Genomic DNA, 14,098 nt, shown 5'->3' on the forward strand with positions numbered 1-14,098 from the left:
TGCTCCAAGCAGAAGGTTGCTTAGACATTTTATTTGCATTGTTTGCTTAGGAAAGGAATATACCGAGATGTAGACATGATTTTATTTTTCTTTGGTTTAAAATGAAGTTATGCTTGTGTTTTTACTGTGGTAATTGTATTCCTCTTTCCTTAAAAGCAAGGAAATCTTTTTTTTTTTTTTTCCTCCCTGAAGTGGGCATCTCTTGTTGAAGCAGCTGTCTAGCATACTAGCTTAATTATTTTGCTTTAAAATGAAGGAAAAAAAAATTAACATCACCATGTCAAAGCAACATGAACACACTTCTGTAGGATCAGCCTTACAGCTGCTGCACTAATTTATTCTGTTAAAGGCATCTCGGGGCGGTTCACAAATTTAAACAATAGGAGAATAATTTCAGAAAATGTGTTATTTGATTGTTTTTTAAATACAGATGTCTTTTTCAGTGCTGCCAGTCTTGATTTAAAAGAAAAAAGCAGGTAGCTGAGCATCAGGTTAGCAGCCAGTAGGGAGAACATCACTGAAGCTTCCTCGCCTGGCTGTCAGCGTGTGCATGGCAGCCTGTAGGTATCTCTGTGCCGTGGTGTAGCGTGTTGGGCTGTAATTAACAGAAGGGTGGCTAAGGGGGAGAAGTTAAGCAACCAGTTGGTGTTTGTGACAGGCTTGGGAATAGATGGGTTTTCTCTTCCAAGCCGTCTTGGTGCACTTGCTTAGCAGGGTTATAATTATGCAGGGTCCAGCAGAACAACTTCTTGAGCTCAGAGCCATGCCGAGATGGTGTAGAAACGAAGGGATGGAAGGGGGATGAGAGCATCCCAGCCTCTATCTGTGATGCAGAGCAGAGCCCCTGTCCCCAGACCTCTTGAGGTTTTTGTCCCCATCAGCCAGTTGCATGCTGAGCCCTGGGATGTTGCAGAGATTCGTTGGATGGTTTGGGGGAGACCTTGATGCTTATGGTGGTTTTGTGTTATTCAATGCTTACATCTCAAATCTCAGGGAGATCCTCCATGGCGATCGTTCTTCCTTAGGAGTGTGGTGTACATTGCACACCAAGGATTTTAATTGTGAAAAAAATGAGGATCTCTTAAAAAAAAAATAAAATAAAAAAATAAAAACTGGAGTCACGTAGCTGTGTGGTACGTTTGTGGTGCTGCTCGTGTTTTGTCTTGCACAGTGCTTTATAAATAAGTGGCCGTGAGGAGCTGTTGACGTGCATCCAGTCGGGGCTGGGAGACAGGTGGCCAGGTAGGCATTTGGAAGACAGCAGCGAGAAGTGTCAGGAGCCAATGTTGTGTCATTATCAAAAGTGCTCAGAGCAGAAGAGATTGCTTTAAATGGGACGTGAGCAGTAAACCTTATCTGCTGCTAAAGAAGGAGCTCTTAGGCTGAATGGCTGTTTTGGAAATGACATTTTTAGTGGCCTGCACTATTAATACCCCTATTCTTTCCACATATTTAATTGAAAAAGAAAACCTATTCAAAGACAGGAGGATCTCCTACTATGAATTAGCAGCCGAGCCCCTGCAAGGAAGGGCTGAGTCCTTCTGTTGGTGCACGTTTTGGTAGCAGCAGCACGCATCGTGCAGGAGGAGCTGTGCACGGTGTCGTGGGCGTGCGTGGCAAGTGTGGAAAAATAATTGGTGTGGGAAATGCTGGAGCTTGGTGCCTGAGCTGCAGAACAGTTGCTTTTATAAAATTGGGAGCTGCAGACTACAATTAACTGTCATTAATTTTGTTGAATAGAAATATGTTCCATTTATTGTACAATCAGGAGCTAGGCTTGAATGAGTTTAAATAGATGAAATCTAAATTATACTGACAGTCCATTAAACAGCAGCAGAAACCCTTTAAAGAAAATGGATTCGCTATGATACCAGTTTATAATAAAATCATTTGCCAAATAAGAACTACAGTCCAGGCATCGGGAATACTCCTGTGAGTTTCAAATGAACACAGTAAATTGCTTGAACCATTTATTGCAGAACAGGGCTCGAGCACATTGTTTCCTGACAAGGAGCCAGCAGCGTTGCTTGAAATCTGCTCAGCAGGCAGTGACACCGAGAGATCAGCCCGGCAATTTGTTTGTTGTCAGCCGTGGAGGGGGAAGAGGTAACGGCACAGCTCCCTGCCTGCCAGCAGGAATATTTTGCTAGGTAAAAGCACACATCTCGGGGTCCCGGTGCATTCCTCCTCGTGTTTAAGCCTGGTATTAAAGCACCGTGCTGGATGTGTTGCTGGGGTTAGAGGGCTGCTTCCAGCGCTCGCCTTCCTTTGAAAGGGTGTAGGGTTTTTGTTTCTGGAGCACCAGCAAATTCAGATCTCAGTGCTCAGAGCTCACTGAACATTGAGAATTGTTATTCTGAGCCCGTCTAAGGTAGCACTTGGCTATTAATGACCTGTGTCTGCTGATGTCCTTCTCTTAATTGCATTTATTTAACTTTCTGGGTGGCGGTGAAGGGTTGGGGCAGGTAAGTACTGTGACACTGGGTCTGGCTGCAGCAGAGAATTTGGGGAACCATTGGGGTGGAACCACTCACCACTGGGGGCAAGGGCAGCTGAGCTCTTTGTTTCAGGCACCTCTATTATGGGATGTAAATATCCTTTATGTATATGCCTCCCAAAGGGTTAGGGACCATCTTGGTAATGGTTTTCCTTTTTCTATTATTTTTTTTAACCCAGTGTGGTAGCGGTGGAGCAAGCACAGGGTTTGCCTGGCCACTTTGCTTTAGTTTCTCAAATGCACCGCAGGGATTTCTGCTGCATGCACCTGAATCTGTAGATTGAGAGGAAGTGGGATAAGTGCTTGTTTTAAGAAAAGGGGAAAAAAAATAAAGAAAAAAGGCTGCCCTGCCTACCTCTACAGTAAGGTAGAAGCACTGGATGCAGAGAACAGGCAGGGGAGGCATTCACAGAGCATGGTTTTAGCACACTGGCCGAATAGGAGCCAGCACTGCATGAGTCTGGTTGGCTGTGACAGTACAAGAATTGTGCGTGAGCTGTTTGGACTCGGTGTCTGCTGAGCCCTGTCCTCATTTCACCGCTGTACCTGACTCGGTCAGAAGTGACCGTTTGCACGTCTGGTGTGCCGTTTGTCAGAACATCCAACTCTGATGCAGAATATCCAAAGAAAAGGAGAACGAGGGAGAGTCAGGTACTGGGCTGTCAAAACTGCGCAATGCGCTCGACCTCTGGTTGCTTGCTGGGCCCTGAGCTCTGGCAGGGTTCAGGCAGCTCCTTGTCGGTGGCTTTCAAGGAACATCTTGGAAGAAGTGAGCGCTGTGCAGAGTGCCCGAGGCTTTATTGCTTGGATGATGCAAGTGTTGACTCATTAGCTACAACCCCAAAGGATTAATGGGGAAGATGGTTACCGAATAAACTGCTTTCTTTAAGCTGATGAAGGTTCGTGTGCACGGTGAGGTCGTGGCTTGTGTTATCAAAAGATCTTTAAGCCCGTGTGTGTGAGCTCTAATTTTAAAAGCAGCTCTCAGTGTGGGCACGCTGACGTAACCCTTCAAACCAGGGCACTTGTGGTGAGCATCAAAGCCCGAAGGAGCCGTGGCTCCGTGCCACGTGCCCTAGAAATACTTGGACTCCAGGGGAACGGTTTACATGGAATAGGAACAAAAGCAAATGCACTTGGGGTGGAGAGTGCAGTGAGTCTGTGTGGGGAATGTAGGTTTCTTTACATTGCAATTATAGCAGCTGAAGGTTATGGAGAGCTGGGTTTTCTTTTTTTTTTTTCTTTTTTATTGGAGTGTTTGGGTTATCAGCAAGTGTGGTATGTAGGATGAGTTCCCCAGTTGGAGGGGACGATGTCCCCAGTGCTGCCGAGTGGCTGTGGGTGCTGCTCAGTCGTGCCAGTGATGTGATTGCCTCGCTGGAGGGTCCTGAGCCATGCCCAGCAAGCCACATCCCCACGTTGAAGGCTGAAGGAGTCCTTGCAGAGGCAGAGCAGCCAGCACAGGTGGTGGCAGCGATTGATGGAGCTGTAATGGGCTATAGGAAAGAGTAAATGGCCAGGAAGGGAAGGTCCAGTTGTGTGGATGTGACACTGAACCGTGTTTAAGTTAAGATACGTACAGAAAAACATTTCTAGTCAGTCTGAGTGTCGTTGGGCTTTTTGAACTGGAGAGGATTGACTGGTGGTGGAAGTGAATATTAATATTGCAGGAGCAAGTAGATAGCTGAAATGCACCTGTGCTGTGGATTCCTTTCGAGAATAATAGATGTTGAAGCAACTGCCCAGATTGTCTTTGAGCTGTCTGAAGGAAGAGTGCATTTGGGTCCATCGTGTTTTAGGCTGACAAACAGCCTCGGGCTTCAGCCTTCCATTTAGCACACGGCGTACGTGTCACTGAAGCTGCATAAAACTGCTGAGCAGTAAAAATTCAGAAGCAAGTAAACTTGTCTGTGTGAGGAGCATCTTTATTCCGGGACTTTTTTTTTAATCTGTTTCTTCTTGAGAGATGGGGCATCTTCTGCAGTCAGCACGAAGTGGCGGTAGCAGCTCAGACACAGAGCAGCCTGCACAGCAGCGCTGAGAATCGGCTGAAGGTGTCCAATTCCATGCAAAAGCTCTCTGCAGCCACACACAGCTGAAATGTTGCACAAGTAGGTGATCAGGGGAAAGAAAGGGTGCAACAACATGTTCCAGTAGCCACTCCTGTAGACTCACCTTCCTTTTTTTTCATGGCATAAGCCTTATCAGTGCAGGTTTGCATTTGGAAAACAATGCGCAGTTGGGTTTTGTCACCTGGGTCCATGTAGCCGTTCTTCAAGATGATGTATTTGCATTTAGGATCTCTGGTAAATGGAAGTAATTGCTTTTTATGGTGAGTTCTGAGCGGCTAATGTGGCTGCATCCATAACTGTTCCTCCTCCTGGCAGTTTTCCAGTTTCTATCTCTCTCGGCATTTCCTTGCACCCGAATTAACTTGTTTTCTTATCTCCTCGGCCTCCATTGCTTTGCAGCCGCCCTAACTGGATGTCATCTTTGTTTTTCGCGTTGGCAGGCAGCCAGGTGTGCCTTTCCCTGCTGCAACAACCCAGCGAGTCGACGTGTTTGCTATATCCGTGGTAGCTGCCAGATTCCGTTCCTTTGCTTTTGTCTGCACCGTTTCAGGGGGCTGCTCAGCCGTTTGTTCAGCAGGCTGCCGGAGAGCGCCCAGCCAGGGAGGCTGGAGGAACTGAGACGTTATGGAAAAAGAATGGGGGAAGTTGGTTCCTGTATCTGAAATCTTGTAGCTTTTTATTCAGACTCCCCAGTTGCATCCTGAAAGAATTACCCTGTGTGGGTGAGAATCCGTTCTAGCAGGTAATTCACCAGCCAGGACCCAGTTGGAGCGAGCAGAGGGCTGTCTGAACGGAAAGACTGGGCAAAGAAACCCAGAATAAAGGGTAGGAAAACATGGATTTCATAAGGCTCAGGTGTGATGGCTGCTGAGTAACTACACTGAAGCACACCCATCAAGGTGAAGAGGCGAGGAGGATGTGTTTGGTGCTTACCTTCCAAAAGAGTCACTGACAATTTCTGTAGGATTTTGAGGATTTAGGGTGAAAAGTGCTGTATGAGTTAGAAGCAGAGTAGATTACAGTTCTTCTGGTGTTGATGGTTGATTACATATATGATATTTCAAGCTTTTAAAATGCACATATGCATGCTGTTGCGACAGCTGCTGCGATCCGAGCTAGAAAATATGGAATTTGAAATTGGTCATTTGGGAGAGGCAAATTGGGCTCTATCTGAATGGAAGTAATTCGGCGTAATTCTACAGAGATACCGGGGGTTGTTATATCGGAATGCTTGTAATAATTTTCTTATTAAAAAAGAGAAAACACTGTAGTGTGGTTCACATCCATCAGCCTTCTTTTGAGCCTCTTGCTGCAAGGCGTTGGGTTTGTCACGCCACCGATAGGCAAAACATGCAGCAGGAAACTTCAAACTGATGCTGCCTGTGTGGGTACCTGCGTAGCCTTGCTGTCTAGCATAGTTTCCTGGGACCCTGTAATTAATTTAGGCTAATTTAGTAAATACTTGGTGTGCTCTAGCATTGTGTCCTCCTGACCGTGTCTCCTCCTCTGCTCCAGTGGTGGTGGTGGAAAGGACTCACAATAAATTCTGCGTGAGTTAACTCTTCCCTGCCATCTCCTTTTACTGCCAGTATTCTTTGCTCTAAAACTTAACCTTATTTAATGCTTATAATGCATTTTTTTCCCAAACACCTGCCTTTGTGGTGATAACTATTTCACTCAGCAGTTGGTTGCGTTTTCCTGCTGCTTCCCAGCACCAATTCCAAATGTACTTGGGGTTAAGTTCCCTTTGGGTGGCCACCTGGTAGGCAGGTGACAGCCACATTGAAGCACAATTCTTCATTTTGTTGGCATTTTTGTGTTAAAAAGAGCCATACAGAAGTTCCCAAAAGAGACCAGGCCCCATATGGGCTGTAACTGACAAATTCTAATCCCAGGTTTTGGGATTCTAATCCCAGCATGCGCTCATGAGACACCCCTGCGATCCAGTCCATGAACCTTGCTCCGTGGGTTTAGGGTTTTTAATTCAAGGAACTGCCCGATGTGTTCCCCACGAAGTAGCAGTTGTGCTAAATGGGGTTTCTTTTGAAGAGGAGGAGGTAACCTTTTCCTGTTTCTCTTTTAAAAGCCCCTGCTACTTGAGCTCTCGTAGCAGGGCTCTGGTGACAGTTGAAGTGATTGCTTTTAGCTGTTTGCCAGCTCTCGTGTTCTCTGGGGACGTGGGCCGCGGCGAGCCGTGCTTGTCAGCTGGAGAGCTCCTTTCTGCAGACGTCAGGGTGACCTTCTGCCTGACTTTGATACTTATGTGCTCTGGCACCAACCTGATTTGTAACCTCCTGAAGACCAGCATCTTTTCCAGTTGAGACCGAAACGCTGGTCGGTAAAACTGAAACACCTTTGTCTTTGAATTGCTGCCACCCAACGTGCAACTGCAGCTGGCCTCCCCAGCAGGCTTGAATCGAGGCTGTACGTACGGGTTATTTGCTGGTCTACAGGGAAAAGAGGCACTGCTGCTCTGCTTGCGTGGCTTTGCAATTAAACGAAGTGTTAATTTGGTGGGTAGGGTGTATAATGAGGGTGCTGGAAGTGAGCAGTTTGGATGTGAGACACAGCATGCCTGGCTTCCAGGTGTAACGCTTCTGGGACTGATCATTTTTAGAGACCTGGGCTATAATGCCTCGATGTGCTGCTGAAACGGGGCAATCCAGGCAGTGCAGGCCGATGGGCAAATTCTGGAGAGGATCTGGAACAGTACTCGGGAAGGTAAAGGTACAGAAAAGGAGGAGAAAGGGAAAGAAAGGATTTCATAGCTTGATTTTAAGTGACTGGTGGAAAAGCTGGGATTGCTGCCTGCTTTTCTCCTTCTGGTCTCACCACTGAGATGGAAACAAGCATCTTCTGGTTACAGCGTGAGGTATTGGAGGGTAACTCAAAGCTTCTTTTCCTTGCTTTGCCCCAAAAAATCACCAAATCCAGCAACCAAACAACAAAAACATCCCCAAAAACGGGGGGTGAAACACAAATGATGCTGCTGCATCCTTAGGAGTGGTCTTTGAGGAGCGTAAGAACTAGAACCTGCTCGTTTTGAGTAGCTTCAGGGTTTTCCAAGGCAGGAAGCAAGGCTTCAGTTGTGTTTTTGAATGTGCCTTACAAAAATGTGACTTTATTTATTTTTAGAAATTGTGGGTAGGTTCATGGAGAATCATGCACAGAATATCTGGTGTTCTTTGTGTCTTCTGTCTGCGAACAGCAGTCAGCTCTCCGAAAATAATAGGAGAACACAATGATTGTCCCTTAAATACCTGCTTGGCTTTGGGAGCAGCCTCTCTGCCTTCCAGCAAGCCGTGTGCAGACTTGGTGATTTCTAAGGGCATCATCGTTAATCAGGCAGTTCCTCCCCATCCATGCTGTAATTTTATTCCGAGGCACTGCTTTTGTTGCAATTATTGCCGAGACTGTTTTTAATACAACAAACCTTATTTTACAGCAACCTTGTAGAGTCCAGTTGTCAAAAGCAAACCAAAATAATTACTCTGTCTCTGTCATGTCAAATGTAATTTGAGAAAGCACAGCTCTTCCCTGCGGTAAATCTAATTTAGTTTGCTGTATTTCATCTGCGATTGGTTGCCTTGGTTTTCTTTACAATTAGAAGAGAAAATATGTTAGTGCTAGCTTCCTAATACCACCTTAGCCACAAAAGATTTGATTAGTTTCCTGTCTTATTTTGCTCTGGTTCATAGGTTGTGACCTGGTCCTTCTATTAACTGCTTGCACAGTGGGCTGCTATGACTTCCTTTGTTTTTCTAGCAAAATGTCTATTCAAATCAAAATTATTTTATGCCGCTAAATTCCGTTATTTATCATCATAAAGCATCTAGTTGCTATTTTTAGATCACACTTGGAATAAATTACATGGTATGCAAATGAAATGGTGGCTCTTTCTAAGCATAGGCTGTTTTGAATTTATCCTGTTTTTGTGGTCTTTCTTTGAGGCACAGAAGTTAATTTCCATTATTTTAAAATCTTGTTTTTTAAAGATTGCGTATATATTGAAAGTCGCCGGCCGAATATGCCGTATTTCATCTGCAGCATTCAAGACTTCAAACTGGTAAGAAAAATTTTCACATCTCCTCCTTCTCCTTTTCCCCGCCCCGTTCTCCAGTGAGCTGGCAATGTTCCTAGCCTGCATCTCTTCCCGTAGCTCCCGAGGAGTCCTTCCAGCTTCCAAAATAGCAGGAGTTTTGCTGCTAAGACTGAGATCTGTGCTTGTGTAGACGTAGTTAATTGACGAGGCTCTAGAGTTGGAATTGTGGGCTGCTTTGTTATAAATCCCCAGGGAAATGAGCTTGGAGTTGGGTGCTCTCAGCGAGCTGGGGCTCCGAGCTCATGGTTTTTCCTGGGCTGTGCCTCTGGCTGTAGGTCAGCTAGCCCAGCTGGGGGAGCGAAGCTCAGGGGCTGGCTTCTGGTTCATCTCAGCTCATCGACGGACTGCGAGGAGATGCAAAGAGATGCTAGGCCAGTGTGACAGTGTCTGTTGATGAGAAATAATGTCATGTTTAAGAGCCATGCTTCTTTTAAAAGCAGAAAGCTGGGGACCTGTGCCAGAACAAAGAGTTGGAGTTGCGGTTTGCCCCTTTTTATCTCAATTACTTAAAACATGAACTATTTCCTTCTTGGTGTACTGGAGCTGCACAGAGCAGCCCTTGCTTGGGGCGGTGAGCAGGAAGGCACTGCCTGTAAGACAGGCACGGCCCCTCTGCTTCCTTTTGGCTTGTGCCCTGCCGCAGCAGGGTGTTTGAGAAAAGCAACCTACTGCTCATCTCGTGGGGAGCCCGCAATATGGAGTAAGCTGTCGTGCTAGCCATGTGTGGTTACAGGTGTAGCTCACCTACTGTTTGTTGTCTTCAGAATTCAGCTTCTGCCAGGCTTTCTTACTCAGATCTTCCACTTTCAATTTATTTTTTGTGAGACCACAGTGGAGCAGAGCTTTTAGACTTTGTTCAGTGTTGACGTCCTTGCTACCGGTTGGCACTTGGCTTTCTCCCGAGCACATCTCTCTGCTCTCCCTCCCGCTGATTTTTTAAGGAGATGTTGGGTTTTTAGTTAATGTAGCTTCAATTGTTAGAACCTATTTATACTGCTCTTGCCCATCAGCTGGTGCTTTTGTGTTTGAAAGGAATTCCAAGGTGCTCCAAGGCTGCCATTTGGGGCAGAAGGTCCTGCTGAGCTGCGTTGCTTGCCCAGGGCATTAACAGCACCAACAGCTGAAGCTTCTCTTGTCAGCATTGGCCTAATGCAACACGTTAAAGCTCACTGCAACACTCTGTGGGAAGGGCATTGCATGATGTTTTAGTGCCTTTTTTTAAAAAGAAAAAAAAAAAAAGTGAGGTTTCTCTTTTCTCATGTTTTCAATGTGCAAAGGATATGACATCAGTGTTGCTGGCAATTTTCTGTATTTTGAAATGGAAATAGTACCACTGCTTTATGTTTACTTTTGCCTGCTCTGAGGTCTTTTTTTTTCCCTGCTGGATTTTTCTTGCTGACATAATGCATAAAAGGAACTTGTAGAAATGACAGAACCAAAAAACCCCCAACCTTTGATGCTGATTATGCTTGCAAAGATGAATTTTCAGTGCATTTGTCACTGTTGATTTTTCTGCTGGGGAAAGGAAAGATGTACAGTGGAAAGGACACTTGATTTCTCCTCTCCTAGTGCCAGATACCAACAGGAAAACAGTCTTGTTTTGCCTTCAGCTGAACATGTCAAGTGAAGCAGGGAAGAAAAAGTCAACAGCTTTGAAATGTCGCCTACTAATTAAGTACATTATCATTTTGGTTATCATAAATACAAGGTTTGGGCTGCACGTATGAGTCTTAGCCTGCACTTCCCAGTGCTCTAGGTGCAGTTCAGACACAAAAGTGGAGTTTTATTTTTATTTTTAACCGCTAAAAAGGTGTGGGGAGGAGTTGAGATGACAACTGCTGTCTGATATATGCGCACAGTTTCTTGCAGGGTAAAAAGGGTCAGTCCTGGGAAGAGGCTCGAGTGCTGTTCAGTTGTATTCTTCAAGTAAATTGGAGTTCAGCTTGCTCTTTCCAGTAAGACCTTAAATCATAGTTGGATATGGGTTTAAGATTATTACAGAGCTAGGAACAGGTTTTATGAAGCCTACTGTAGCATTTAAGCTTCCTACATTTGACGAACAGGTCGAAAGAGGCAAAGGAAGCAGAAGAAAATACTGAAATAATGCTACGTTGCCTCTGAATGGCCTCCCTCCCTCTCATGTTATTAGTTGTATTAGAAAGCGCATCTCTCTTTTAGAGCTGTTTTGCCTGCTTCACTTTAACAAATAGCAGAGCAATTTAGCAAAATGGGGAGAAATTGCTTGCAACTTGAGGTTGTACTGCTCCACTAGTGCAGACGCTACAAATGTTGGAGCAGTTTGTATTCTAGGGGCTAGGGCTGGTGGCACAGAGGAGCCAGTAACGGGTTTTCTGATGTGCTCTGTGCAGTTCCAGCAATTACTGCAGGTACGCTGGCATACTGCCTCACATTAGTTCATACTTTCATCATTGGTTTCTCTTGACGTTAAGATGAATCCAGCCTACTAAAACTGATACTAGAGGAGCAGTTCTTTTGCTTTCCCAAAGAACGATTGCACTTCACCAGTGGCCATAAATTCCTCCTGATGAAGCTTTACTTACTGCTATTTGTCAGCTGTCTCTATTCCCTCCTGCTTTTTGTTGCTCTTTGCTGCTTCGCATGAAGCAGAGCTGTGATGCTGCTGACATTGGTCGTTCCCTTTGAGTTACTGGCTCTTGTTTTAGGATAAACTGGGGCTGGGAGGAGGAGCAGCACATTCGGTTCCCAAACTTGTTGGGGACAACCGGAGGACCAAAGCAAGTCTGGTGTGTTTGCCTCCTGAGTCGGGAAATCAAGTGGTTCAGTGTGGGAAGAAGTTCAGTGATTTGATCAGCTCGGCTTAACCGGGTTAGGAGCTGTCAGGGGTAACATTCATCCTCCTTTGTCTTCCCCAGTCCTGTGTTCCTGGGCTCCTTCCAGCTTGCTGGGATTCGTATAAATAGCTGGGTGGAATTGAGAAGTAAAATACGATTAACTAGGAGTGTTGTCTTAGGGAAGCTGTCAGCAAAAGTGGCACTCTAAGTAATTGCTGTGTCCCTTCTGGGCTGCCAGTGCTGCAGGAGCTCTGTCAGGCAGGTTTCTGTGCAGGATGAACGGCATCGCAAGCACTTGGACAACGCGTTCGTCTCCTGTGTTCCTGGGGAGCTGCCTAACACCAGGTCTGATAGCAGAACTGCTCTGCTAGGACAACTTCTTGGCACGCTTTTAAGGTGTGCAGTAAATACCCCGGTGTCACGCTGTAAAGGAGTTGATTTGAAACTGGGGGATCCCCAGGGAGCACTGCTGGGGAGCAAAGATGGTGTCAGAAGAGACGTTTCCTGTCCCTTCACTTCTTCCCCCTCTGTAGTGCTTGCAGGCATTTGGACCAGGCACGGACCTCGTGGCTCACCGTGAGCACTCCCAGTAAGACGTTTTGGGAGGATGGCTTGCAGACTCACTGGGTGCTCACAGCTTCCACGGAGCTCGGGCATGGGGCAGGCATCAGAGGCTGGAGGGACAGCACCAGGGGCTCCTGAGCACCCTGCCTGGGTGGGAGCTGCAGGGCTGAGCTTGAGAAATGCAGTTAATGCAAGCAGGAGGGCTGTTTTATTGGTGGTATTTATACGAATGGAAAGTACTTCAGCAGCTGGTGGCAATTCCCCGATGCTTTGCTCCAGCACTGCGTGCCACTTGTAGCATTGCCACGTAACTGGAACTCATTGTACTGGTGCATTTTTAAGAAACTAGTCAAATTTTCAGGTCCCTTTGTTGTTTAGGGTGGCATGTGATATGAAGGATACCGCAGTGTACGAAGTGGTATGTTTTTAGGGAAGCTTCCATTTGTGCCTTTCTCAGTGGAAGATGCTGTAGCAAATACAAATGCACTCGTACTTAGCCTGGCCACAAAACGCCAATTGCTCTGAAAAGCAGGGTAGAAAGATGCAGTTCCTTTCAAGTGGGGTATTATTTTAGGATCCAAGCCAATGCAGTGCTTGTTTAGGATGCAAGCAAAGGGCTGGGAGTCACGAGTGAGGTAACAGTGTTTTTAAGGCACGATGTCTTGGATCTCTCCTGTTATTTTTATCTGTCTGAGCACTGCTTTAAAAAGCTGATGGCATGCAGGAGCCAGGAGGGAGTGAAAACTCACTTGCACGTTTCAGCTGCTGGCAGCATGCTGAGATCTGAGTGCTGGGTTCAAAAACCAGCTGCCCGTTGTAGGAGCCTTTTAGCTTCAAAAGTTGGTAGGACGTCGGGATGGATGGGGGAAGGGATAGCAGGGAAAACATGCAGAGATTTGTCTCGCTCCGTTTTTTGACAAATTAGCAGAGTGGGATTGGTCTGGTTCCTATTGAACCCTGTGTGCTTCCTTACTCCATTCAATAAATAAAGTAAAATCTGTTTTCATAGCTCATATTTTCCTTCTTTTGCCTTCTAATCTCTTTTGTCTTTGCATAATTGAGATTTTTGCTCCAATTTCTCCGTCTTTGGCTGTCACTAGCTGGGGTCTGTTGAATTGATGGGGAATTTCAGCGACTGCATTAGCTTTGACAAACTTTCTCGTTGCGTTCGTTTGGTGTGACAGCATCCCTGGAACTGATTACCGGTATCTGTCAGCTGCTGATGGAGGTGCAGGGATGTAAATGTGAGGGTGATTGGTAGCCCTGTGACAAACCGTCTCGGCCGCGCTTGAAAGGTATGCTATAGGAAGTCTGTAAATCTGGCAGGCAGCAGAACTTAGCATGAAGGTAATTTTATTGATTGCTCTTCAGAGGCAGAGAGCGCTGCCAAACCCACTGTAGCCTGATCTGAACCAGATCTAGTTGGCAAAGCTTCCTCTGGGCAGAGATCTATTAAATTCCAGGGACGCGCAGATCTAATGCGGTGCGGTAATGGAGCTGCTGCAAGAAACAAAACAGCCACGGGTTTCCAGACAGTGCCATTACTTGAACTTTTTTTAACTCTACCAGATGTCTTCACTAATAGCCTTTTTTTCCCTTGTTAATACAGCTTTGGTAAGGTAGCACTGGTTACAACGTGATTTAAGTTTCATCGTGGAAATATTCAGGTGCGTGCTTGGCATGGGTGTTGTGCACCGATGACAACAGACCTCGTGTGCTAGGAACATGTGTTTTCACTTGTAAACCTGAGCGTAGTGGCATGCTTTCACTGAAAGGCTTGATTTCTGCAATAGCATTCAGTAACCCGGTTGGTTAACCTCTTCTTGGTGAAGGGAAACACCAGGAGGTGGTGGAAAAGCACGGAGAGAGGACCAGAAAGTGTTACCTGTGAGTCTCGTCTTGCTAGGACAAAGAGATTTTTTTCAGCTGATCTATTCCCCCTCCCCTCAATTTCCCATTTTCTATACTTGGAGGTACTGACTCTTAAAACACAGCTTTTGCCTCCTTTCCTTGGAGAAGGTGATGGGACAATGTGCCATAAATGCTTCCC

The 14,098-nt window shown here is 45.9% G+C and overlaps 1 protein-coding gene across 6 annotated transcripts in view; it reads left to right on the forward strand.

Moving 5' to 3' along the window:
- Positions 1-14,098, forward strand: part of RERE (arginine-glutamic acid dipeptide repeats) — a 222,513-nt gene that overhangs the window by 79,770 nt on the left and 128,645 nt on the right. For 5 of the 6 annotated variants that reach the window (XM_072026842.1, XM_027443353.3, XM_027443354.3 and 2 more), the window contains exon 3: positions 8,565-8,635. The exons of the other annotated variant lie outside the window; for it this stretch is intronic. In XM_072026842.1, coding sequence (XP_071882943.1) covers positions 8,565-8,635 — 71 coding nt within the window. The remainder of the gene's footprint in view (positions 1-8,564; positions 8,636-14,098) is intronic. 6 annotated transcript variants of the gene reach the window in all.

Source organism: Anas platyrhynchos, chromosome 22, assembly GCF_047663525.1.
Source record: "Anas platyrhynchos isolate ZD024472 breed Pekin duck chromosome 22, IASCAAS_PekinDuck_T2T, whole genome shotgun sequence".
Taxonomy (NCBI): Eukaryota; Metazoa; Chordata; class Aves; order Anseriformes; family Anatidae; genus Anas; species Anas platyrhynchos.